The sequence below is a fragment of the Fistularia commersonii genome, chromosome 11 (genome assembly GCF_037954325.1).
Source record: "Fistularia commersonii isolate RoL2024-O1a breed Wild chromosome 11, RoL_Fcom_v1.0, whole genome shotgun sequence".
In the NCBI taxonomy this organism is placed as follows: domain Eukaryota; kingdom Metazoa; phylum Chordata; class Actinopteri; order Syngnathiformes; family Fistulariidae; genus Fistularia; species Fistularia commersonii.
Window position 1 is genome coordinate 11,665,051 of NC_141294.1, and position 26,962 is coordinate 11,692,012.

Consider the following 26,962-nt stretch of genomic DNA (forward strand, 5'->3'; position numbering starts at 1 on the left):
TAGAGAGCAGCAGCTAGACAGTGGTTATAGATGAGTCATAACAAAGGTCATTTTGTGAAGTGTGACAAATGTGTCGGTGCTGATTTATAGCACAAAGGTTTCTGACAGACTACACCCGCAGGCTGTTTTGTAGGCTGCGGTTTATTTTGCAAGATGAGTACAGGGACTTATTCTCCCCCCCTCTCTCTCATTCACACACACTCACACACACTATGCTGTCTCTTTCTTTTATTTCAACACCAACCATAACTACTTAATGCTGATTTGGATAGTGCTGGCAGAACATGTGTTGAATGATAAAGGGGCACCATAGCAACGTTGCTAGAAGATAAAGTGGTCCTTTTGCAACGGTGGACTTTCCTGGTCGATAAAGGGGCACCATAGCAACGTTGCTAGAAGATAAAGTGGTCCTTTTGCAACGGTGGACTTTCCTGGCAGTGGTTGCAGTTGATAAGCAGCCTCGAGTGCTAAATTACATAATATTTCCACAAAAGCTGTTCAAGGTAAGTCCCCCTCAAGCTCGCCTTATAACCAGATGAAGCTGCTAACCTCATTTCATCCATCTGGTCCACTGCCCGTTCTTTCTTACTTCCAGTGGTTTCAACCCACTGAGCCAATGCCGACCAGTTATCTCATGTGCTTCAGGTAAATTACGAAAAAGACAAGCCAATAGCTACTGAGGAACAAAAAGACCTCCAAGAATGCATGAAGCTGCATCCGTCACTCCCAGGGGCACAGGATAGCAGCCGCCGCCAAAGTGGATTTATGGGTAACAGCCGGAGATTTTCCATGTCAGACACCGGAGTGGGGGGGTGGGGGGTCCAAGACTAGCAAGCTGGCCGGTAAAAGACCATTTGATTTCTAATCAGGCCATCTCTGACAGACATGTTGGCTAATAAACAGACACACATGTTCCTAGTGCATGTCTAAAAGGGTCTATAGAGGGAGCAAATAAAGAAATGCATTGTAGGTCGATACGAACCTGTATACATTTTTATAAAAACATGTATGTCAAAACCAATTGACTGCGGCAAGGAGGGGAACTCCAGCCTTCCCCTTTGGACTACATCCCTGCATGGTCTTGGTCTCATCACCTCAATATAAGCCCTACTTTGCCAAGTGAGAAGGAGACGAGGTGGCTCACATTTTGCTGTACCCTTGTTTTTCTCCCTCAGGGAAAGGGCAGTTATCTTCACCCCCATCGCCCCGAAGTCACAAGCCAAGTCCCGTCCTTGCAGTCCGTCTGATCGGCCTTATCTACCAAGGAGCATAGTATCAGACATCAGTGATAATTTATGAATAAAGAGAAGACGGGCACATAGACAGCCTCTTCTCGAATTTGTCAAAAGAGGGCCGACAACACAGCCATGGTCCATGCAAGGGGGGCATATGCACTTAGTTGGTTAAGATGCGCAGGAGATCACTTCCTTCAAGCAAGGGAAATGTTCGCCTTTGATTTGGGGCAGTAGATGATGGGTCCATTTGCCACTCTTAACATGTATAACTTATGTATAAGTATTTAATCGTCTCATCTGCTTTCATAGGTACATCGTTGTATTCCTGCTTGAAGCTTTGACCATTGTCTACTCAGGTTAGTAGACCTGATTTTGCCCCTGGTGTATTTGCAAAGTTTGAACAAATCATTTTTTCTCACTGTAAAACATTGGAAAAGAAAATCTGATTTTATTTGGTGTGATTAAAAAAAACAAAACTATTTTGTTTTTGTTCTCCAAGATACAAATATATTATCGGCAATTACATTCGGGACCAACCGAATGTAATTGGTTGTCCTTGATCTGAAGCATGAAATTAATGGGAGAATTGTCATTTCGGGGGAAAATGCTGTAAATGAATCGAATCATTCGGATCAATGAGAAATTTGATAATAGGGGTCAAGGTCGATCCTGGGATGGGTTCCATAACACATGATGTAGGATGTGTGGTATGCATCCGAACTGTTTAACTATTAGGTAACAGGAATGTCTTGTCCCTCAAAGGACGCAAGCATCTGTGTTTGTGGAGCCATGTCAACACAACGACACAAATGAGCGTACGATCACTCAGTGCTCCATAGTACTTTCAACCGTCTCCGATTACAGAATTTTGATGACTCATGCAGTTTCTTGGCATTATCCAGCAGCAAGACAACTGCCAACAACAGGAGTAGGCGTTTGTCATATTAGCAATTCAGTTATGTACCAGCCCCTCCCCCTGGCATTACTCAGATGAGGGAGTGACCAGTTCACAGCTGGTTAGGCACTTGTTTAATGTTTAATTCATTCATTCATTAACCATACCACTTAAACTGGACTCGGGGTCTTTGGAGGGCTGGGGTCCATTCCAGCTGAATTTGGGGGATAGGACCAGTCGCCAGTCAATCACAGGGGCCATATAAAGAGACGAACAACCATTCACTCCTTCATTCACAGAGTCTCCAATGAACCTATTGCACGTTTTTGGAACCGTGGGAGGAAACCGGAGAACCTGAAGGAAAGCCAAGCAGACATGAGGAGAGCATGAAAACTCCACACAGAAAGACCCCCTGGTGGAACTGAACCAGGGACCTTCTTGCTCACTAACCACCTGTGTCACCAACCAACTCTTCCAAATCCTGACTAGTCCTTGACATAACATTTTGTACCTGACAAAAACATGCAGATTTTTGAAGGAACAGAACAGAAATGGCACTCCACCATCTGCAACCAAAAGACACTGAAAGAATGTTGTGAGACATTGTCGGATTTGATATTTGAGTTGGATTTAGATGTCACACAATTCATGTTTATGGACCATCTCCCATCCACACCTGCTGTCTCACCACCGAGGAGCTTCTTGACCATTTTAGGAACCACAACCAGCACAGCTGTTCCTCAAAGTGCTCTTTCCATCACAATTTTCCATAATCCCTTCAAGGCTAACTGAAGCTCCTCCCGCACTTGGGTTTTTGCTTCTGACCACCAAGGCAGAAAGCCCCTCTCGCCCTTCAGTATTTTCTGACATCATTTCGGGGGCAGGCTGTTGGGTCAACCATGGGTGGGTGATCTCTGCCCCTAAACCTTAGGCAAACGATGATCTCTGACCTCAGGTGTTCTGGTATCATGTCCATTCATGAATATCCTAGTGCTGATTATGGTTTTCCTTATGGCAAATCACTGTCTTGCGTCATTCGGGATTTAGATCTGGCAGGCTGTTTTTCCGAATCCCGCCGCTCCAGGTTTCTCTATCATCACCCACCTCTTTCAGCAAAACTATGGGGTTACTCCAACACGCTGATGCTAACCCAAGAGATTGTGAGCCACCCTTTTACCGTGAGCAACTCTAGAAAAGAAGTGTAGCCAGGCCCTCTTCAGATGTGGTCCTGTTCTTAAGACCCAGAATATGCTTTGTCCTTTAAGTTAGACAGAGTCCATTTATGTGGAACTCAAAGACAAGGGATGGAGGTTTCTGTGAGATCCATTATGTATAATATATATGTGATAGATAGATAGATAGATAGATAGATAGATAGATAGATAGATAGATGGATAGATAGATAGATAGATAGATAGATAGATAGATAGATAGATAGATAGATAGATAGATAGATAGATAGATAGATAGATAGATAGATAGATAGATAGATAGATAGATAGATAGATAGATAGATAGATAGATAGATAGACTATGCCTCTCCCAATGACATCTGGGATAGGCTCCAGCAACCCCACAACCCCGAGAGCAGGAGTGGTATCAATAATGAATGAATATATTAAAAAAGTTATTAGTCAAAGTCTAGACAACAACATTTATGAAGCATTCACCGATTTACAATAGACAACAATTTATGGCATTTATTTATCGTGTTTTTCGCTTCATCAACAGGCAGTGTATAGGAGATATTTGATAGATTTTTTTTAAAACAAAAACATGTAGAAATAATAATAATTCACAAAGAAATCAAAGATATCAATTTGAGGAAAAGTTATGTAAGTCCGCATTTTTTTTTGTTTTCACGGAACACAAACACACACACACACACACACACACACACACACTAACACACACACACAGCCAGAGAGAGAGAGAGAGAGAGAGAGAGAGAGAGAGAGAGAGAGAGGAGAGAGAGCGCTTCCCAATTGTGTGTTAGAGTGGTTGTATGGGTGGGTAGGTAGCGCGCACGCGTACGGGTGCGCGTGTTTCAGCTTGAGGTGGAGGAAGGAGTCGCGCCGCACCGAGCGGAGCAGATACGCGCCGCTCCGGATCCAGAGTGGAGCTCCAAATTTGATGTTTTTCGTCCCGTCCCGTCCCCCCCTTTCCTCCCCTCCTCCTTCTCCTCCTCCTCCCGCCCTCCCACCCCCTCCCCGCGGCCGGACCTCGGGTATATTTTTTTGTTTGTATTTTTTTTTTTTTTTTTTTTTATCCTCTCGGATATTTTGGATGCGGGAGAAGTCCAGTTCCGCGCTACGACGCTGACCGAGGAGGTGCCCAGACATGGAGCGCCGCGTTTTGTCCCTACGCGGAGTTTTGTCGGCGTGCCTCGCCGCGGTGCTGCTGGAGTCTGGGACGGCCGGTGAGTTTCTGTGACACCGCTCTTCCGGTCCACCACCACCACCACCACCACCACCCGACCCTGTCAGCCTTAAGCGTATTTAACCTCGCCGTTCGCCGTAATGAGCCTGGGAACGTTTCCGTTCCGGACGTCGGGAATGGCTCTCCGGAGAGCGGAACGGCCAAGCGCAACAGGTGACTCATACGGGCGGATCGCTGCTCCTCGACCCTCCTCTCCCCTTCTCCCCCTCTGAGCCATCATCGTTCGAGCTTTGTTTAAAAAAAAGCAATAACACAGGTTTTCATCCAGCTGCGGCGCAGCGGTGTTCATATAAGATACATTAAATATCCAGGGCATTATGCGCAATGTTTACATTCCCGTCAAACTATCCTATCATGGAAGAGTAAGGTTCATAAAGCTGTTTTTTATTGTTTTTTTTTTTGTTTGTTTTTTCATAATACAAAGAGCAACCGATTGACTTATCACTTGTTGACTTTTTAGCGTCGAGCTGAGGTACGTTGAAGGAATATCAGTGGATAAATGTATCACAATTTCTCGAAGTGCATTGCTAAATCATGCGTTAACTATATAATGTCTAACAGTAAGCAATCCAATGGAAATATTAAACATAGTGTGGTGTTTTTAAATGTATTTCATTGAGTCATTATGTTCTGGCGGTAAAATTTGAATTGAGAACAGTGTATTCAGTTCCTGAGACCCTGAGATTTTAATATTACATTATTGAGAGAACCACTTCTGTTGTAATAGGAAAAACAGTGTTTAGAACTTTCACGCGCGGGTCCGGTGGCACTTGATCACTTTCTCTATCATGCACTGTAACTTAGTGTTTAACAGATTTGGCTACTTTCCACGCCTCATACCGATCCACCTCCCACAAACCACAGAAACTTTCACAAGCACAGGAACAGGTAGGCAGGCTGAAGGCAGCTTTAGGCTAAGAAAACGAATCATTTGTGTGTTGGGTAGGTTTGTATGATTCTTTAAGTCTTCTACCTCCTCCTTTAAGCGGTAATTTCCTAGCACACTAGCAATTTTAATTATATATATGCGCCTATCAGATCATTGGTAAAGGACATTTTGTGCGACAAAAATATACACACACAGGCTGCTACAAAAGATATTCCGGCTCCAAAAACTTCTCTAGGACACATCGATCTCGAGGAAGTCGCTCAGTCGCTCGAGGAAGTGCTGGAGCAGCTTGACATAGTCGATTTTCAAAACACTAGAGCCAGCTCTTACTTTTGTTAGTTTTTTAAATGATATTTCCAACCATTTACTTTGGAGGTTGATAGAAGAGAGTCTCTCCTTGCTTCCTTTCCTGGGAATCTTAATCTCCCACTGTGGCAAAGGTCAGGATGAGCTTGTCAGGGAGGTGAAAATCAAATCAGACCCCGACCAGGCTTTGAATCCTAGCTGCACTTAAGGGTACCATCTACTTCCGCATCTTGACTATGTTTTGCTCTTCATTCATTTATTTAGCTATTTATTTTTGTCTTTTAACCGTCTCATTTTTAATTTCTATATTTAGACATTTATTATTCATAGACAAAACAGTGCAGCATGACGTGATATTCCAAGCAATAGCTTAACCATAACCAGTGATCTTTAACATTTGATTAAACAAGGAATGCATTACCGCAAATTAAAAAAAAAATTTGTGATCCTCCAAATGTAGCAAAAATGATAATGTTTTTGGAAAGTGGGAATGTGTAATTTTATTTTATTCTTTTAGCTGAGTAACCGGCACTGAGATCATCCTCTTTGGCTGTGACAGGTCCCTTAGCCCATTACATCAGCTGAGCGAGAACATAGATACACCCAGCTTGAACCATCTAATATGCATTACAAATGTACAAAATTCAGAATCTAACAGTTGTTTTTTTGTTTCTGCATGGAGAGCGAAAAAGCACCTGTAGCCTTCACCTGGGAGGCAGACACAGGAAAAGAGTTACAGAAAGGTCTTTCATGAATGCTCCTCCTCTGGAATTCTCACAGTAGGCGTCTGAATGCGAGCTGAGCGCTATCCACGCCAAATGGCACAGACAGTTCTCTTTTGCCTACGCTTTTTAGAGGTGTACTAAAGTAAAAGATCATTATCAAGCTTGAAAATATCTGGAAAGGGAATAATTCCCCTAGTTTCTAATAGCAGACGATTTGAACACCAATTAATTGTCTTCTAAGGGGCAATTGGCCTTTGCTACATGTCACTGCCCTTTAAAACAACTGCAGTCTTACACATGTAATCATCAGCCTGTTGACTGTATGTGTGCAGTTACCCACAGGTTTTATACACAGCAAGGACAAAACAAACAGTTCACCTTACATTTCTTTACTCACCATAAATTTGCTTGGAACTTCAATATATCCGCCCCATATATTTGGGGGGGTTGAGGGCCAAAGTGAGAGAGGTGGGAGGGAAGATGACTTTCAGGATCAGAGGGAGTTAGCCAAGTCTCCCACTGTGGCAGTTATGTAGCCCCGCGCAGCCTCTTGCCAGTTGTCTGCCCTCATTTTGGTGACAGAACGAGGTGGAATAGGAGTGCCCCGCTTGCCAGAGTCAAAGTGAAGAGTCAAATTACGACACAAAAATATGGATATGTCATTGCTGGAAGTGATGTCCGACAGTGGACTCCATAGACAGATCTAAATAAAGATTAGAGTAAGCTTTACCTATAGGTTGGCTCAGCTACCTCCAGATTTTTTTACATATATTGCTGTAGCCCATATTGTAAAGATTTTCATCATTTTCAATGCACTCACACGGGCAGGCTTGACCTGGGATAATTGGAATGTCAGGTGAAGACTGAGGCTAGGAGGCGGGCGGAGGCGAATTGCTGAGGGGCTGATTACGGACTCAACCACACATGGGCCGATGAATCTAGGGGCCAACATCCGGGAGGTGGATTTAAAGGGAATGTCGCAAGAAGAGAGCCTTTTACCCAGGCGAATAGACTGGAGGAGTCCGCCTCTGGTCAGCACTGGATACTCAGCACCCTCCAACCAATGTCACCACTCCTCCAAAACAAGCTTGATGGCAAGCAGTTCCCGATTCCCCACATCATAGTTCCCCTCGGCAGAGGATAACCTGTCTGTGGGGATTGGACTGGATAAGGATGGGTTCCTGGGAGAACCTCGGCTTCAGGTCCAGGAAGGCTGAGTTGGCTTCAGAAATTTACAAGAAGGTGGTCTTGGTGGAGGTGAGGGCAGTTAGTGGAGAAACTGTTTGACTGTAATTCTTAACGAAACTGCAGTAAATATCAGCAAACCCTCAGAACCTCTGGAGTTGTTTGCATGTTTGTGGACCTGGCTAGTCCATGACTGCTTACATTTTTGCTGGATCTAGAATGTAACCGAGAAAGAGCAATTGAGGGACAATGAAACTCTCTTTTCTCAGCCTTGACAGAAGCGCTTCTCCAGCAGTCGCTGCAGGACCATTGGTACTCTGAAGGTGGTCCCAGAGAGACTTTGAAAAGATGAGAATGTCATCCAGATAGACAAACATGAGGATGTTCAGAAGGTTATGGAGTCCATCGTTAATCAAGGCTTTTAAACCCCCCCACAGCGGGAGTATTGCAAAGGCCAAAGGCATGACCAGGTATTCACAGTGCCCAATGGAGGTCTTAAAGAAAGTCTTCCCTTTGTCTCCCTGGTGGATCCGAACAAGATGTTAGGCATTGCGGAGGTCAAACTTGGAAATCACGGTGGCACCTTGAGCGGGTTCCAAGGCTGACGACAGGAGGGGTAAGAGATACTTATTCTTGATGTGAACGGATTCAGTCCTCTGTGGTCGATACAAGGTGGGAGCTTGCCATCCTTACCAATAAAGAAAAACCCTGCCCTCAGGGGAGATGAGTGGTGGATAATACCTGAAGCGAGTGATCTGTGGATGTACCTCTCCAGGGCCTCACTCTTCGGAAGGGAGCCGACTGGAAGGTAGCAGTACCCCAGGGAGAAGATTTATTATACAATCGTAGGGGCGGTGAGGAGGAGGAGGAGGGAGAGCTTTATCTTTGCTAAAGACTGGCTGAACTCGTGATATTCTTCGGGGACAAGGGACGAGTGACCCAGGTCAGCTTCTTCGGGATTAGTGGGAGGCAGACTTGGGATGGCACTCTGCAGGCAACTGGATTGACAGTTAGATGACCATGATTCAAGTCTGAGCTCAGACCAGTTTAGGTGCAGGTTGTGGCGGTGGAGCCAGTTGAAGCCAAGGATGATGGGTGAGTGCGACATGGGGAAGACATGAAGGATATTCGTTCACGATGGTTTGTGGAAATTAACTCTAAGGGTTTGGTTTTGTGGGTGATCCGAGGTAAGGCTCTGCTGTTTAGGGCAGAAACATTCAATGGTGTGGACAAAGGCATGGTTTCAATTTTGGAGAGCTGGACCAGAGAGGATCAATCAGATTCCACTCGTAACCAAAGTCAATGACTGCAGTGAGGCCGAGAGTGTTGCCGGGCGGTGTTGTCGGGATCCTTGCCGAAGGTCAGCTTGAACTCTTGAAAGAATTCCTTGAAGGTGCAATCAAGGCAGGATGGGTCCTGGAACTGAGCTTCAGCCCATCTTAGGGGCTTGGTGGAAAGGAGGCCCAGGATAAACGAAATCTTGGCGTCATCATGGGGGAAGCAATATGGTGCACTGTGGAAGAAATCCCCCACAACGGCCTACCTCTCCCAAAAATTTCTCTTCCATAGGTGATCTAACAGGGAGATGGTGAGGGACTTGGAGACTGGCAGGGCAGCCTGGGCCTCTGTAGGAGGAGATGGACTAGGTTGATGGCTCGGGAGTAGCTGAGTCAGCTGATCCAACCGCTGGTTAGTGTTCTCTTGTAGGCTAAGGGACCATGGGCGTGTAACTGTTGAAGAGAACTGTTCAGCAGTGGCTCTCCGGAGAGCGTCTGTTGGGTCAGAAGGGGCAGATTGCTCTGTCATGTTTGCAGAAGGTACTCCTGACCCAAACACAAGGACACTCAGGAGGTAAGACCCCCGTCTTAAGGGGTTTATTGAAGAGGAAGGTGAATGGAGAGCTGTGCTTGGGCAGGTTTGTCTCCTGGGGAAGGTCACAGGTCTCAGGAACCATGCGCTGGCAAAGAGAGGCGTCAGGGGTCACAGAAACTAGTCAGGAAGCACAAGACAAAGTATGCGCTCAATGGTGACTGATGTTGCACCCAGAGCCCTAACCATTACATTACATTACATTTGGCAGATGCTTTTATCCAAAGCGACTTACAATAGAGGACATAAGGACTGCAAATAACAATTGCCCTGGATCCCAACAATTTTCTATTTTTATTGGTTGATAAAGGAAGAGAATAACAATTGTAAACATTCAATAAGATAATCTTGGTTCTAAATGCATTTACACTTTCTTTCTCCTTCTCTGTCTCCTTAGCTGATTTCTTCTCACACCAAACTTTCTGCTGTTGTGCAGTTGTGCAGACGTTTCTGGTTTTTACTGTCTGGTCTAGCACCTGTAAGGTTAAATGTCAGCGAGTGAATCAGAAGAGAAAACCCAGAGACACATTCATGTTTTCACAGACACAGACACATCATTTTCACTTTCTGGGTACACTCTGACCATAATGCAGCCCACTAATGCAGGACATGCATTAAGTTAACAAATCTAAAGTTACATTCTGCATACTGTATGAAATAATATCCTTGCATTGTTTCCTGGGGCTTTATACAAATATTGTTTAAATATATAGAATTGAAATTTCCCTCCAAGAACAAAGAATATTATTAATATAATAATATAGTAATATATTATTTTTTGGATATTGATAGTGAATTTATCTGTTATTACTACAGTCAGGGAGCTTTTACAAGTGCATGTGCTTCCATTTACTAAGCAGTTTTTGCACAGATGAATAAATCACCCATAACTCTCTGAACTTTCAAAGCCTTTCTAAAACTTCAAACAATAGGAATCCATGTGCTCTGCTGATTTATCATAAATCCAGAGGCGGTGGATTTTCTATTTTGCCCTGTTCGAATACAGTGACTGTTAAATGTCATAAAAAACCAGTGTCTGCCCATAAATTAATGTTTCATAAAACTTAAATTAAATTGTGGCAGTTTGTTTTCTTACAGAAACCTCATTAAGAAAGCACTGGTTAAAAATGTGATATGCAGACCAGACCCAGAAAATCTACTTTCTACTTGTCCCACCGAAAGTATATCCCGAAGAAAAAAAAAAGCTTAAGACTTTCTTGGTGATAGAGGCTTTGCTAATGTTCAAACCACCATGTTACACCACAACACCTGCATGTAACCATTAAAAGCCTGACATTTTACACAATTCTACAAATCACAGTGACTCAAATCATACTCTCCTGTGGTCCCCTGGAGAACAATTCCTTTTCTAGATTCAAAAATGGTACATTATGCTTGTGCCTAGGCTTCAGTCTTACTCGGGATGTGGCGGCCTACCTGAAGGTTTTACACATTCTTTCTCAGGACAGATGTCGGAGGGGCTTAGTCTCGGGAGGCAGGTCTGAACAGGTCACGTAACAGATTGGCACTCGGGGAGGTTTTTTTTCTTTTTCTTGAGAAACGGTAAGAAGAATGGAAAAAGATAAGATTGCACAGACTGTGAAGTAAGCCACGGCAGCACACAACTTACTGCCATGCGTGCAATTCCTGCGAACCAGTCAAGGGGGGCAATAACTGACGGTGTAATTATATCCGAGGGCAGATTCCGTATTGATAATCCGGGGCTGAGTGAAAAAATGGCTGCAAGAGCCGTTTCCGAGGGATTGTAAGCTTGAATGTAACCCAGAGCCAACCCTACACATTTTGGCGCCCAAGGTGAGATTTTATATGACACCCCTCCTTCATCTGCTATTTACATACCACATATACTTGCAAGAGCAATTGAACAGTTATAAATTGTATTGTAATAGTACAATAGTAAAATTGATTTTACCATTGTTTTTCATGTATACGAAAACATGTCACCCAATTGACAAGCTTGACCAATTTCAAGTCAATACAAAGAAATCTTAAAGACAATATATACAATAATATATAGCTTTACCACATAACAAATATCCTGTAAATAAGGGAACATATAGTAGAAATAGTCATGAATTATAATTCACGGGGGGGGGGGACTTATTTGGTATTATCATTTTTAAAACTAGTAATTGGGCATATCTTTACATTTAAATCAAAGTCAGATTTTTCATTTTTAATGGCAATAGTAATAGTAACTAGTTAGAGCCTTCCGTGCAAAAGTCAAGACTAAGATAAGACTGAAAATTAAAAGAGGATTGTTCAATTTAAGGTGTGAATACAGATTTTTAACAGAAGTGATGAAACAAACTCCTAACACTGCACTTCTTTTAATGTTTCACATGAAGCATTTAAGCAAGAATCTCGAATAAGGCTCTCAGACATGCACCCACTTGATTCAAATGATACTGTACTTACGCTGATCTGTATCTGCATCGATATTCAAGTGCCGATCAAGACATACAACGCAATTTATTTCAGTGAGGGCAATTAACTTCTTCTGAAAATATATGACATTGGTATGTACCGTAATTTCCGGACTATAAGCTGCTGCTTTTTTCAAATGCTTTGAAAAATGCAGCTTAAACAATGATGCGGCTAATGTATGGTTTTTTTTTGGGCTAACGAGCTTCATGCTGCCAAATCCTTAAGCCAGGGGTGTCAAACATACGGCCCGCGGGCCGGAACCGGCCCGCAAAGGGGTTCAACCATGTCCGCAGGATAATTTGAAAGTGAAAAAATGCATAAAAGACAAGGATTTATTTATTTTTTATTAAATGCAATTCAAGAATTGTCCGCTAGGGGGCGCACTATTTAGGTCAGAGTAGACGTCAATCTGCATCACTGAGACGGACCAATCAGCAGACGTTATCAATTCACCACCTGCTGCTTGTTTTGACGTTTTTTCTACCCTGTTCTCCACCTCCCCGCTACGCCCTCATTAGCCAAAATGTCGTTATCAAAACAGAAAAGTAGTTAAAGAGTGTAGAATTTTCAAAGAAAAATTGACTACGTCCTATTTATTTACGGAGAAACCTTTGTGCTTGGCGTGTTTGCAACAAGTTTCAGTATTTAAGGAATATAATATTCGGCGCCACTACGAGACTCATCAGAGCAAAAAATATGACAGCTTTCAAGGACAAGTGAGAAGAGATAAGATCAACGAATTGCTGGCGGGTCTGAGGAAACAGCGAGCCACTTTCAACCACAGCCGAGAAATCCGCAAAGCAGCGGTAAAAGCCAGTTAGCTAATTGCTAGGGAAAATGTGCAATTTAAAGTTAGTCACCAGCTTCACTACAAACGAATATGATGGAATTCTATTGTTCATGCAACTCCATACATTTTCAGTATGTATTGTATGTGTATGCATGTTTCATGTATGAAGGTTACACATTTACAGGACAGGTGAATACTCTCATCCTCACACATTTAATAGCACTTAGTTTGGAGGGTGTAGGCAGGGATTCAATTTAGACTTTATATGCACATGTGTAAATGGTTTAAAATTCCCTTTCTTTATAAATCTCATTTAATCTTAAAGTGCATTACTATATTTTTCAATACCAATTACTTGTTAAAGTTTTATGCCTTTGTACGATCAGTGGGATCGCAGGATCACATGATTGCAATGCATACATGTGAATGATAGAAGTAAATTGCACTTTTATTTAAAAAAATATGAAGTGTTTCATGAAATGTTTTGTAAAAGGATTGTTCATGAAATTCCAAGATTTTCCTAATGTCCTTGTACTTCTTTAGAAAGACATGATAATTTGGTTATTTATTGCTGAGTATGCTATTATTTTAATGGTCCGGCCCACTCGACATCTACCTAGGCCGTATGTGAGAAATGAGTTTGACACCCCTGTCTTAAGCCTTGTCGCACCGCACCAATAAAAAAATTTCTGTGAAATTCTGAGGTCGTTCAATTCCAACTTTAATGGTTTTCGTGCGCAAGAGGGAGACCAAGATAGCGATCAGCTGGAGGAGGAGAAAGCGGGGATAGAAAATGGATGGATGGATGGACTTTTCCTTGAGTTATTTATTATTAATCTTTTTCATCAGCCGTGTTACAGGCACTGTTTCCACTATCTAATTAAAAGTAAAAAAACAAAAAATTCTTTGTAACATTTTTCTGTGTAAATATCTAATGTTGCAACGTGGAAACCTGTAGCTTATAGACAAGTAAGTGTGCGCATGGATTTATTTATTTAGTTATTTTTAGCCGGTGCGGCTTATATTCAGGTGCGCTCAATAGTATGGATATTATGGTAATGCCATTACCTGTATAGTCACCTTTATGAATCTGTCTAAAGACAGGTGATTAGGTGAGACTATATATGACATGGGAAAGATCTAGGTCGGTTCTTAGCTTTTAAGTTTTAAATTTTAAGCGTAAGCAACTTTTAACCGATGTCCACATGCCCTATACTGGTTCAAGGGGGATGAGTGGCAAGTCCGTCAAAAAGTTTAATTAGCTAAGAATGAATATACAGCAAATCTCTCCAGAAACTGCTTGATATCTGGTTTGAACAATAGCACAGGAATAATTTTCACTCAATCTTACATCAGGATTACATTACATCACATTATGTTCTCACTCACAATGTGTCAACAGCCTGATGAATGGAGAAGGTTTCCGTGTCAAATACCAAGGCATTAGAATCCTTAATAAAACCAAACTAAAGCAGAGCTTGTATTTTCCACATCTCTCTGCTCTAAATGAGTAATCACGTTCCTCCACTGCTACTGCATCTGAATATAGATGACTTTACAGGTTACATTATTACATTACATTTGGCAGATGCTTTTATCCAAAGCGACTTACAATAGAGGACATAGGGACTGCAAATACACTTGCAAATACACGATGCACAGGAAATATACAGAATAGGTTCTTTGAAATGACACCCAGGTTAGTTGAAAAATGCTGGGCGTTGCCAAACGCGTCGGTATCTGACCCAGGTCATCTTCTACTGCCTATCCGCCACCGGGTTGCGGGGGAAGCAGCTGAAGCTGAGAGCCTTCTCCCCAGCTAGTTCATCCAGCTCAATTTCGGGGAATCCCGAGATACCACCCCCCCCCAAACCCACACACACAAACACACACAAACATGCGCACAGGATGTCCCGGGCCTTTCCCGAGGCCTCGGCACCGTGGGACGTGCCTGGAACCAGATTAGATGCCCGAGCCTCCTCTTCTGGCTCGTCTCGTGCCCATGGGTGAGGCTGTGAACATCGATGGACCAGTCCCTTCCTTCCATGCAGGACTGGTGTAGAGTCTGCCTGTTATTGTCCTGCTCCCACACTAGTGAACTAGAACGTGAGATGCTTGACCTCCTCCACCTTGCACATTATCTCTTCCCTGACACAGAGAGGGCAAACCACCTTTTTCCAGCTGAGGGCCACGGCCCCGGATTCATCATTCATATCAGTGCTATACTAAAAAAAATGATTTGTCAATTATTCATTTAAAATCGTACAACTGCTATTGAAATTCAATCCAGATTTCTGTTTTTGGTTTGTGTCCTGCAGGCATTCCCCAACTTTATCCGCTGCGCCAGCTTTGTAAGTTCTGTGATCTGGAACCTTCCACATGCAATGGCTCAGGGATTTGCTTGGCCAACTGCTCTATCACGTCCATCTGCGTCGACATACACGAGGTGTGTGTCGCAATCTGGTACGTGTCCGCAGCCTTTCTCGGCATTGCAATCGGTTATAAGACTTCCTGGCACATGTGATATTCATCTAAATACTCCAATCCGTCTGTTTGTCTCGCAGGAGGAGGAACGATAGTGGCTTCTCCATTGAGACCCTCTGTCACAACCCGTCCACCCCGCTGTACGGCATTTTACTGGATGACTATAACAGCTCCACCTGTGTGATGAAGGAGAAGAACACAACTGGCGGGATGGCTCACATCTGCTCCTGCACTCAGGAGGAAGAGTGCAACGACGAAATCATATTTTCCCCAAGTGAGTAGGTGAACCTGCGGCCTCTCAATGATATGGCATTCTTTGAACTAATCAAATAAAGTTGGGCATCAGATGCTTCATGAAAGACTGCCAAGGGGTTTTCTTAGGCGCTATGATTTCACCAGGCATGAACCAGGCTCTAAAATCTAAATTGACTTGCAGTGACTTGATCACGTAAAATGTGACAGCCGGTAAACCAACATCTGTGCACTGGTGTCGTTTTAATAATTAGCTACATATATATATATATATATATATATATGTATATATGCTGCCTCATAGGGGAATGTGGCTGCTTGAGAAAACTTTGTTTCGATATGAATACATTTTTTAGAAATGATGGCAATGATATATACATTTGATGAATACATTTTTATTTTAAGCATGTGCGTGCATCAATGTGCGTGCACACATGTCTGTATGTAGTGTATGTATGCATACAATAATAAAGTATATATATGGGAGATTGATAGATTGATAGTATTAGATACAAGAGTGATTTTCACTTTAATGAGTGATGTAACATCTAATTTAATCTATCCTTATCTTTCAGTTGTGAAGTAGCCACTGCTTGCACCACTATTATTTTATTTATTGTCTTCAGTTTTGAGCAATAAATAACGTTCTGCTCAAATGAGACATTTTTTTGGAATTCTCATAAGCTTAGAATATATAAATACAATATAATAACAATATATATGTATATATAAGCACGTTGTGATCTGCATGACAATACCCCAATCTAATGGCAAGCTTATTGTATAAATTCAGTTTTTTTTATGTTCACTGAGCATAGTCAGTAAATAAGTTGTCTCTGATAATAATATATATAGTAAAGTAGAAAAACTGCGTAAATTGCTACGAATTGCTTGCCCATACTTTTATTTTTAATATTTTTTTGCATTTTTTATGTATTACCTTCAAGACATAGTAAAAGCGAGACCACTCCGTCCGGGAAAAGACTGGGGGTGAGGAGGGGGGGGGCAAATTTTACACTCTTAACATTTACACAGACACACACACACACACACACACACAGTCCGAAGGGTTAGGGTTGTGGTTCCTTCCTCCCATTGAGGACACATGTAGCAGGAAGTCCTTGTTTGTTTATTGGGCCACGGTCATGGCACAACTTATTCCTCTTCAAATGACCCACATTGTTATTCCCCTGCATTGCATTCTGATGATGTGCCTTTCATAGAGGTTATGAACGTGGTTTAAAAGTGTGTTCTGCCGGGTCCGCATACGCAATCCCTCAAGAATTGTTGTGTCCAGGTTACAGTTATTTGAGCGCATTAGTTGACCGCTTAACCACACAACTCAAGGTCACCCACCAACTTGTCTGGCTCAAGACAGTCTACAATTATGTGTTTGCAAAATGCAGAGAACCAACATTTTTACAGTGAGAGAACAAACTGCAATATTAATATTATAATAATAAAAATACAAAAAATATCCTTGCGTACAGTAGCATATGAATTGGTAGTGTTGCTTGGACGAGTGAAATGCACCCAGTATGTGTGCATGGGTGTGATATTATGGTTGCTTGTTTGTTTGTTTGTTTGGTTGGTTGGTTGGTTGCTTAGTTTGTTGGTTGGTTGGTTAGCCATTGGTTTTTCTAATGTATTAAATGAAGTCTCCTGAGGAGGACCATTAAAAAACAATTGAGAAAAGAAAAGTTCTACCAATCTGTTTCTTAAACCAATATTTAATATATAATGTGTTACATTGTTACCACAACACTTATTATATTGTGATGAAATGGATAGTAGGTTTGATATATTTAATTGTGGTTGATAAAATAAGTCAGAAAAAAATGGAAGCGAAGTAAATGTGACATGGCAAAACAGACTTGTTGCTAAGGGGTAGACAAAAATTGGAAGTCAACATGATGCCAGAGAAAGGGTTTCGGAAAGGTCTTTTTGACCGGGTATTCCAAATTAAGAATTCGAAAATTAGAAATACACAGGTAGTTTGATCACCATAAAAGATTATTTCTATCTGGCTCAGGTCCGATATGCCTGAATTTTAACTTGATGATGGCCACGTGCAAAAACCATTAAAATATCAAAACACACTCCTACACAAAATTTGCCCAGAAGGATTGTTATATAACACTCTAGAGTCTTCCGCCTACCAAAGAAGGACTGATGATCGCTGTTAATGAAAAATATCACATCTCCAAAGAGCAAAACTCTTATTGCCATAATTTCGAAACAATAGTAAAAACTTTCAGAAAAAAAAAAAATATTCACATAAATTTCAGCAATACTCTCTTTCCACTCAGAATAAAAAAGAAAGAATTATGCATTTATGGTGGAGAGGCAGTTATTTGTGAATCACTGTGAAATGTTTTCTAGAATTAGTACAATAACTTCTTTTGTAACTCAGTAATAATTCTAAGATACGATGTTTTACCCTTTTTTTTTTGCACTATTTGCAAACATCTCTAGTGCTTCCTTAAAGCATGTCCGCACAGTGGAAACAGTCATTTGCCATTATTATTTTGTGTATGTGCTCTGCATGTCACCCTTATTCCTTCAAAATGTGGTTCATCCTTGTTCTACATGTTTCAGAAATTGTGAAGTAAATTAGTGATTATAATGCTGCCTGTGACCCACTCAATATGTATTTCATTCATTCATCTATTCAATCATTATCAATGCCAGTTATCCCGCACTCAGGGTTGCAGATTGGGAGATGGAGCCTCTCCCAACTGCTATTGGCTGAGAGGCATGACATTGATGTCAAGGGTTAAAGAACTAGGCTACAAAAAGATTTTCGTGACCAGATTTCATGGCAATGCTTCCATTCAAAGTTCCAAATTTATTATTGGACCCATGTCCAAAGTGAAACATCTATTCTCATCCCAACTCCTGTCTTCCCAGGTTGTTTTGAATATGAGAAATACCTTTATTTAACAAAAGGAACATCTATTACACTGTTATAAAGAATATTTAAACTAGTTTCACTATTTAACAAGTCATCTGGTTCCCAGTTGGAATTTGACAGGGAAAAGTGGGCAGCCACACTTGTTAAATTAAACCGACTGTCACAGTAGGTAGTGGAATAATAAAGAGAGAGGATGATCTGTGCCTTTGGATATTAGGGCTCAAAAACTTGAATGTTTCCAAAACAACTCTGCTGTGTCCTTTATTTTTTTTTTCTCTCCCTTAACTTCTATATCTAAGTAAGGGGCATGCGTGTGTGTTTGCCTCTGTGAATTTTTCCATTCAAAGCAACATAATAAAAGACGACATTCCCATTAGGGACAGCAAAGCTGCCAGTTTAATGATGCTAACAGGCGCTTGGCTATCATGTAAAAACAGTTAGCTTTGAATGGAAATTTTTGCTATATATTAGATTTGAAACACACAATTCACACACTGGCACGGATTCTACCTTCAACGGTGTGGTTCACCCTCCTCTGGGTTTATTTTGGCTTCCAGTTATCCATCCATAACCGGTTTAAAATATGAAATCATGTCTGGCTTTGTCATTTTCCGAGACAAATAATGACGCTTTTATTTACAGCTCAACTTTGGTGCACAAAGAATACTGTGTTGATCCAAGAAATTAGCAAGTTAAGATTGTGAAAATTCCTGCATGTGTTTTTTTGAACTGCAGATGTGTGTTGCGTGAAGCTGAGTAATTATCACTTTATTACTCAAAAATGACACGTCACACTTGGTCACTCTGCAAGTCAAGTCGAAATACCAGTTTGCATGGCACAGTCTCATTTGCAAAGTTATGCAGAGCACACGCTCTAACCATAGTGCTCACTGGTAGTTTATAAAATTGCAGACTTTATCACTTGTAACCAAAATTCTCAATTAAGCTGATATTAGTTTCAGTGGGTTGTCTAAAGAAAATCAGCTGTTAAAAGTGCTAAATGGCTCAAATGACAAAGTTAAGCTATGAGTCCGTGCCATCTGCACTGTCTGGAAAAGGCTCCCATTAGTCAAGAGGAAATGTTTGTCTGACTGAAAGCAATAGTTACCTGATATTGTAATGTACTTACTTGCCAGCTGAGGACGGATATACAAAACCGAAGCAGCATAATTACACTGGCCAAGCATGCGTTTTCCCACCAATTAATACATTTTGCAGGGATCTGTATTTGCTGTTTGATTGTTTTTAATTTGATTTCCCTATCAGTAGTCATCTAATAAAAGCAGGCTGAACAGAAGAAAAAGATAATTAACAAATGAACTGGAGAATCTACAGTTTGTCCTGGCACTGGTACTGGTACTTTGGATTTTCGGTTATTGAATTGCAATTTTTGTAAGTCGCTTTGGATAAAAGCGACTGCTAAATGACTGTAATATAATGTAATGTAATGTAATGTAATGTAATGTCCGGTGATAAGGGTGTCCAACTAAACCGCGTAACAAAACAAAACAATGCAAAAGAAACCACAAAGTAAAACATAACACAACACAACACAACAAAATAGAAAATTAGTTTTCTTGTTTTACTTGCTGTGCTTGAAATATAATTGTATTGGGGATATCCATTTGACACATCTAACAAGCCACTCGTCAAAGACAGGAAGCATTGAAGATGAAAAGTAATTGATATTGTTACTGTGCATATGTAGACACTTGCGAATTACTTCTTTTATAGTTTTTTTTTTTCGTTTTACCTTTACCAAATGCACTTTATCACAAGTAATTGTCTTTTATTATGCCAGCATATCCCCCAAAAATGACATCGCTTTAGCTGAGCAAAATTAATGATGATTTTGCCATGCATTGCTTTGAGCCTAAAGATCAAATCTGGTAAAACTCTCAAGCAACTTCAGTGCCCCTGAAGGAATTATTTAGGGTACATCTTCCATTAAGTTTGTGATCATTTTTATGTTACAACATGTTTATACTGCTGTATCACTGAATGGTTGTGAAGATGTGACGAAATGGATAATATGAAGTTACTATATAAATGTAGAGAGTGAGTAAAAACACTGCAGACAAAGCTCATGTTGTTCAGCCAAGCCTCAATGTTATTTCTGTCCTCGTTTTAAAGACCATGTTCTATGTATAAGGAGCTGTGCCTGTTTTTGTATTATGTTTGTTTGTTTGTTTGTTTGTTTTGAATTTTTGTATCGTTGAAACACATTTTGAAAATCCCAACATATTCACTCAGAGTAAAAGCAGACTGGTCAGGAAGTCAGTGTCCAGTCCTTGGTACAAGCTACTCTAACCCGCCAATATGGCAACTCAGAGTCGTATAATGTTCCCCTGACAGACTGAGTGAGACACTCCTTGAAAATGTGCCCGGGCAGAGCAGACCGGGACATGCCAGGCCCAGTGAAGGCGAACAGACTTTCATCTGTTTTCTCCCCACCACTGGAACTCTTGAGGGTTGGCTTCTGTTCTGTCCAGTCTGGTAGGCAGAGGCGGTAGTTAACTTATGGAGCTCTAAAGGCTACTCACACTGTCAGACGAAAGCATATTTACTACGGCGTCAGCTTCCAACTGGGATCAAAGATACTATGACATATGCATAGTATGTTGCAGGGAAGGATAGCTTTCTGGGGATCAGAGTGAAGCTGGAGTAAACTGATGTGTAAACTCACTGTGGCACAATCCTCCTCTCACCAAATGGCTCATATTGCACTCTACCTCACAAGGGGTCAACAAGCTCAATTCATGCACAAAATCGAATCACACTCGTTTGTCTGTAGTGAATTAATATCTCTATATCATATCGCATCGGCGCATCGTGACTTGATTAAACAATGCAGGATTGATTAAGTGGGCAAAACAACAAACAATCATGTGACTCATCACACTGCAGATTAAAAATATTCACTTTGAAGAACCTTTTAAGGATCAGATAAAATGCCACCATGAGTTTTTTGGAAGCAAAACACACTTCTGCCTTTAAATGTTCACAAAATCACAATATCAAGAGACATTTCTTTTCTTGTATCATTTCCCTGTTTTTTTTTCAGTTCTGGATCCAACGTCAGATGATTCCCTGTTGTCAATGATTCTTCTGAGCCTTCTGCCCCTCCTGGTGGTTGGGATCATCGTCGCAGTCTTTGTCTACTGGTATCGGGCCTATCGGCAAAGCATTCTCAACCAAGAATGGGAGAGCAACATGAAGAAGCGCAAGCCAAAAGCTAGCGGGCTAGATTGTAGCGAAGGTTGTGCCATCATGTTGGACGACGACAGGTCCGATAGCAGCTCGACTCACGCTAACAGCCTTAACCACAACACAGAGCCCCTGCCCATAGACCTGGATCTGCTGGTATGTCATATAAGTTGTACTTTAGGATTCATTTTTCAAACCCTTGCTCCCTTCGGTTTTCTGAGATAACCGTCTGTTCTATCCCAGGTCGGAAAGGGTCGATTTGCTCAGGTATACAAGGCAAAGCTGAAGCAGACAACCTCGGATCAGTTCGAAACAGTCGCGGTGAAGATTTTCCCCTATGAAGAGTACGCTTCATGGAAGAACGAGAAAGATATCTTCTCAGATTCTGACCTCCGACATGAGAACGTCCTTCACTTTTTGACAGCTGAAGAAAGGAAGGTGGAAAGACAATACTGGCTCATAACAGCCTTCCACTCCAACGGAAACCTACAGGTAAGGACTATTAGTTATTACACTGTAGGTAACGGATACTCTACTTTGAATACCATCATCCTACCAAAAAATCTCCAAGAAGAAAACAAAGTCAGATTCCCACGATAAGATTTGGCGACAATTGACCATGACATGGATGATGAGGAACTCTCACAGACACCAATCCCATAATTTCTTCCCTCCAGGAGTACCTAACACGCCACGTAATTAGCTGGGGTGAGCTTCGAGTACTAGGCAGCTCTCTGGCTAGGGGCGTTGCCCATCTCCATAGCGACCGCCTACCCTGTGGACGCCCCAAGGTAGGACTGTTTGCTGAAATTGTCTCTCTATCTGTGTCTCATTCATTTTAATCATATCCTTGATACACAGCAAATGCTTTAAACTCTGCTTTAGGCTGTTGCAATAAACTTTGAAGTAAGTTCAAGTCTGTAATTGTGTTTTATTAATGCTCACCGATTGTCATTAAGACTTTATTAATTTTTACCTCATTTTGTAGTTTTCCTCCTTTTATCATTTAAATCAATCCCTTCCTCATGACCCTGAAATGTTTGAGTTATTATTGTGTATTTAATAACTCATAATAATGTTACTTGATATTCAGTATCTATAGATGTTAAAGAAACATTTGAAATAAGTTTTTGCCACCTATACCTTGAACTCAAACCATGTTTTTTTTTTTTTTTTTTTTTTGCTTTATGTTCCTCTAACAGCTTTCAGGGAATAAATAGAGGGCCTATTTCTGACTGTATCCATTTCCCTATAAAAATCCATGATTAAAAGTCATATGCACTAGTTTCTGCAGCCACCATGTTCCTTGTTGTATGTCTGGGACTGACTCACTGCACAGGACTGAACACATTGCTGTTACCATTCATTAAAATGTGTCTAGGATCAAATGATTCACTCTTTTGTGAGCCTACGAGAAGACTGTCTTTTAAGATCCCTCTGCATGTCCATGTAAAATGTACTTGCGCACATTTTTGTGCACAGATCATTGTGAATGGGGTTTTATTTGCAGACATTTCAAGGTCATTACTTCCCATCTGTGAAAATATTCAGCATAGAAGGTTTTCATTTATGAATGAAAATGCTTCCTTATTTTTCCATGCCTTTGCCATTTTAATGCAGTAGAGTTTAAAAGTGACGTGTGAATTATTATTTCTGGCTCTGTATGAAAGGTGCCCATAGTCCACCGAGACCTGAAAAGTTCCAACATCCTGGTTAAGAACGACCTGACATGCTGCCTGTGTGACTTTGGGTTAGCACTCTGTCTGGACAGCACCCTGTCTGTGGATGACCTGGCCAACAGTGGACAGGTAAGACGGCAAATCTTTTTCTACAAGAAGTTTCACATGCGGAAACAAAAGTGTTGAGTACAAGTCATCAGGTTTCCTGCTTCGATAAAGCTCCCCCACTTTAACTTGTCTTTTAGCATGACACTACATGCCTAAACTCTTCTGATGCCTTAACTTGTTGAGGATTCCTCATGTTTATTGTCATATACTTAGTTTCCTCGTATGATAAAATTCTCTTTTGCTGCTCGCAGTGAATGCAAGATATTGTAACATATGAGACAAATACATAATTGTACAACAAAAGGTAGCATGTGAAAGATATGGCAGAAATCCAAACGATGTAGATACGACTACTTTCCCGACTACTTTGCCAAGGTCAACAAATGTTGCTTGCTAGTCAAATACGCGCTCATGGAAAAGTGCAAATCGGACAGTGTGCAATTTGAAAAAGGAAAATGGTGACGAGCAGGCAGATTATTCTGCGGTATCTCATGGCCCTCTGGAGAGATTGAGTTTGTAACGTTGGAGATGAGCATGCATGTTGAAAAGCCCAGGTTGAAATGTAAACAGTCGTGTGCAGCTGATCGTCTGGGGTAGGTCTATGATACTTCCGTCAGCTGTTTAGGAGTCCAATGGCTATGGGGTAGAAAGAGTTCTTCAGTCTCAAAGTCCCATGATTCGTACTTCTGTAGCTTTGGCCTAAGGGGAAGAGGTGTCAAAATTGGTGTTCTCGAACAGGGAAGCAGTTCTTTCATGAACCCTGTGGTGGTAGTTGTTCTGCGGAGAGGGTAGTGGCGAGCTTGGTGATCTTCGCCACAATAGTCACCACTCACTGCCGGCCTTTTTTAGTCCAAAGTGGTGTTGGATCTAGTCAGGCCAATATGCTCTCAACAATGCAGCTGTAGAAGTTGCCAATGGTCCTCAGTGAAATGCCCAAATGTCCTCAGCCTTCTCAGAAATTACAGCAGCTGTTTAGCCTTCTTAACCATCTGTGAGGAACTGAGGGATCAGGTGAGGTCCTCACTGATGTTTAAGCCCATGTAACAGGAAGCCCATGTATCGAGGTCTTCTCTACTCTTGTCAACTTTCATCTCACTCGTCTTAACCATGTTGGGGATGCGGTTGTTTTAATTCTTTTTAATCTTGTTTAAAATAATCCAGTGATATGAGCTTTCAAAATTGTTTTTAGCATGACTCAACAAGCCAAGCGACAGTGGTATCTACAAAAGGCAGATAAGTGGGGCTTTTGTCATGAACACACATCAATTGCACTTTTATTTTATTACAATATTTTTGACAATTAGACATGAGTCAACACTTCTGTAGAAGTTGCACTACTCTCCTAAAATATGAATGTTTTGCCATAACAAAATTTCCCCCATTATCTGTTTACTAAATGGGTGATTGCTTATGTGAGCATTCTGTCTTGGTCTAAAGATGCCTGACTTAGTATTAGTGTGCACTGATCCTATATTGTACTTATGCTTTTTTTTTTTTTTTTGGGGGGGGGGGGTTAATAACTTGTATGCACTAATGTTTCTGAGAGATAAAGCTTGAAATTATTTATTCACAAGGTAATATCAAGGTTGAGTTGATCCATACTTCCCTGCCATTGCAAAACTAGCATGAATTAATACATTTGTATATATGCACATATCAAATTACTGTTGGTTTGTTTCATGCATTGATTATCTATACCACTTATCCTACACTCACGACCACAAATACAGACAAACAACCATTCACTCTCTGATTTAAACATCTGGATAATTTAGGGTTTCCAATCACCCTCTGCATGTTTTGGGATTATTGTGAATGAATCAAAGCCCCCTGTCAGAGGCAAACCAGGAACCTTCTTTCGGAAGAACGATCCATTGTATCTCCAAATCGTTCTTATTGCTAGTTTCTAAAATTAAATTAAAATCCTTCTTCTATTTTTTTAAGGCCACAGTTGGCTGGTAGCTTTTGCATCGAATATTACGGGGAGTGTGATTTCATTTGTGGTCCCTGTGGTTAGTTGAAACCACTGAGAATATCAATACTGATTTATACCAAAATGTAATTTCCCTCCTCGCCAGTCTCTCAAACCACTAAGTGTGTGTACTTAACACAAAGTCAGCTCGGTGCCAATAACCTTTGAAACCGCTTCAAAAAAAAGTTTTTTAGCAGTAGATATTATGAAGGTCAGACCTCGCTATTAGGATGACTGGCTCATTTAGTTTTTCTTATTAACTACCAAAGTAAATTTGAATATTTAATTATTTTAAATGTTTTATGCTTAATTTTCAGTGAATGTGAAGATTTCCACTTTAAGGGCCACCATTTTTTAAAAGCACTTTAGATACAAGTAGCCATTTATGCTATGAAACATTTACAGGATTTGCAGAAAAATCCAGTCAGATTATACATTACAACTGACAGTTACAATATGAATATCAGTGAGTAATAGGTGCGTTACAGTGTTACAGCAGAGACCACAGGTGTTTTTTTTTTTTAACGTTGTTGAATTCAATCTATTCCCACTGTCATCTCTGCAATTCAGGTGGGAACAGCACGTTACATGGCTCCGGAGGTGCTGGAAGCCCGACTTAATCTTGAGAACATGGAGTCCTTCAAACAGACTGACATGTACTCCATGGCACTGGTGCTCTGGGAAATGACATCAAGGTGTGAAGCAATCGGAGGTCAGTGCACGCACATCCAAACACTCACCATTTGTGATGTTTAACCAACAAAAAAAACAAAAAAAAAAACGACGTTATGTAACACTAATACAAACAGAACGGAAAAACCACACGGAAATAAAGTGAAGCACATGTTGCCAAAACACTCGAGGTGGGCTTTTAATATTCATCTTCAAGGACGAATGATCAAAAACAATTAATGGCACAAAACCAAATTATAAATGTCATTATTTGATTTTTACCTTACCAGAAGGTCCCTAACTAACCATTTGAGGTATATAAATTCCCTTCGATGCCTCGATATGTGAGAAAAAAGCAATAAAAAGCAAGACCAAATGACTAACGCAAAACTTTGATGTGATACAGCTTCGACTGTTAGTCTGTCTTTGAAATCTGTTCAAAACAGGATCTGGGAAAGGAGACAGGGATATCTGTCCTATTTATTATTTCAGCTGTAACTCAACGATTTTTTTTCTTTCTTTTTCTTTCTCACTTTTTTTTTCTGCTGGAACCAGTGTCGGCCAGGCACTGTCCAATATGAAATTGCAGTTTTCTTAATTGCTTCATCTCCATTTTCGGTCACCGACTCTGATGTTTATTTCTTGGTTCATGCCTTTTGTTTAACTAAGATTTACTATCAGATTGCTAATATATACAGTATAAACATATATATACAGTATCTATATATATCTATAGATATATATATCATATCATATATATATTAATCGTTTCTAAAATATAAAAATACATATAAAAGTGCTCGTAATGCAATTGATATTAACATATTCATCATTATAGACTACAAACAGGACAGTCATATTTGCGCTACATGATCTGGAGACATTTTTTGTTA

General features: G+C 40.9%; 1 protein-coding gene and 1 long non-coding RNA gene across 2 annotated transcripts in view; both read left to right on the plus strand.

Moving 5' to 3' along the window:
- The first annotated feature begins 685 nt into the window (after nt 1-685).
- On the plus strand, nt 686-2,852 carry LOC147229468 (uncharacterized). Its single transcript, XR_015106858.1, has 3 exons — nt 686-769; nt 1,176-1,591; nt 2,430-2,852. It is a non-coding gene; the product is annotated as an uncharacterized LOC147229468 (long non-coding RNA).
- Nucleotides 2,853-4,163: 1,311 nt separating this feature from the next.
- LOC147229469 (TGF-beta receptor type-2-like) overlaps nt 4,164-26,962 on the plus strand; it is a 31,987-nt gene continuing 9,188 nt past the window's right edge. The window contains exons 1-8 of the mRNA XM_086154932.1: nt 4,164-4,549; nt 15,100-15,244; nt 15,346-15,539; nt 21,496-21,794; nt 21,882-22,130; nt 22,316-22,429; nt 23,309-23,446; nt 25,968-26,109. Of these exons, the coding sequence (XP_086011058.1) occupies nt 4,471-4,549; nt 15,100-15,244; nt 15,346-15,539; nt 21,496-21,794; nt 21,882-22,130; nt 22,316-22,429; nt 23,309-23,446; nt 25,968-26,109 (1,360 nt within the window). The 5' untranslated portion in view covers nt 4,164-4,470. The remainder of the gene's footprint in view (nt 4,550-15,099; nt 15,245-15,345; nt 15,540-21,495; nt 21,795-21,881; nt 22,131-22,315; nt 22,430-23,308; nt 23,447-25,967; nt 26,110-26,962) is intronic.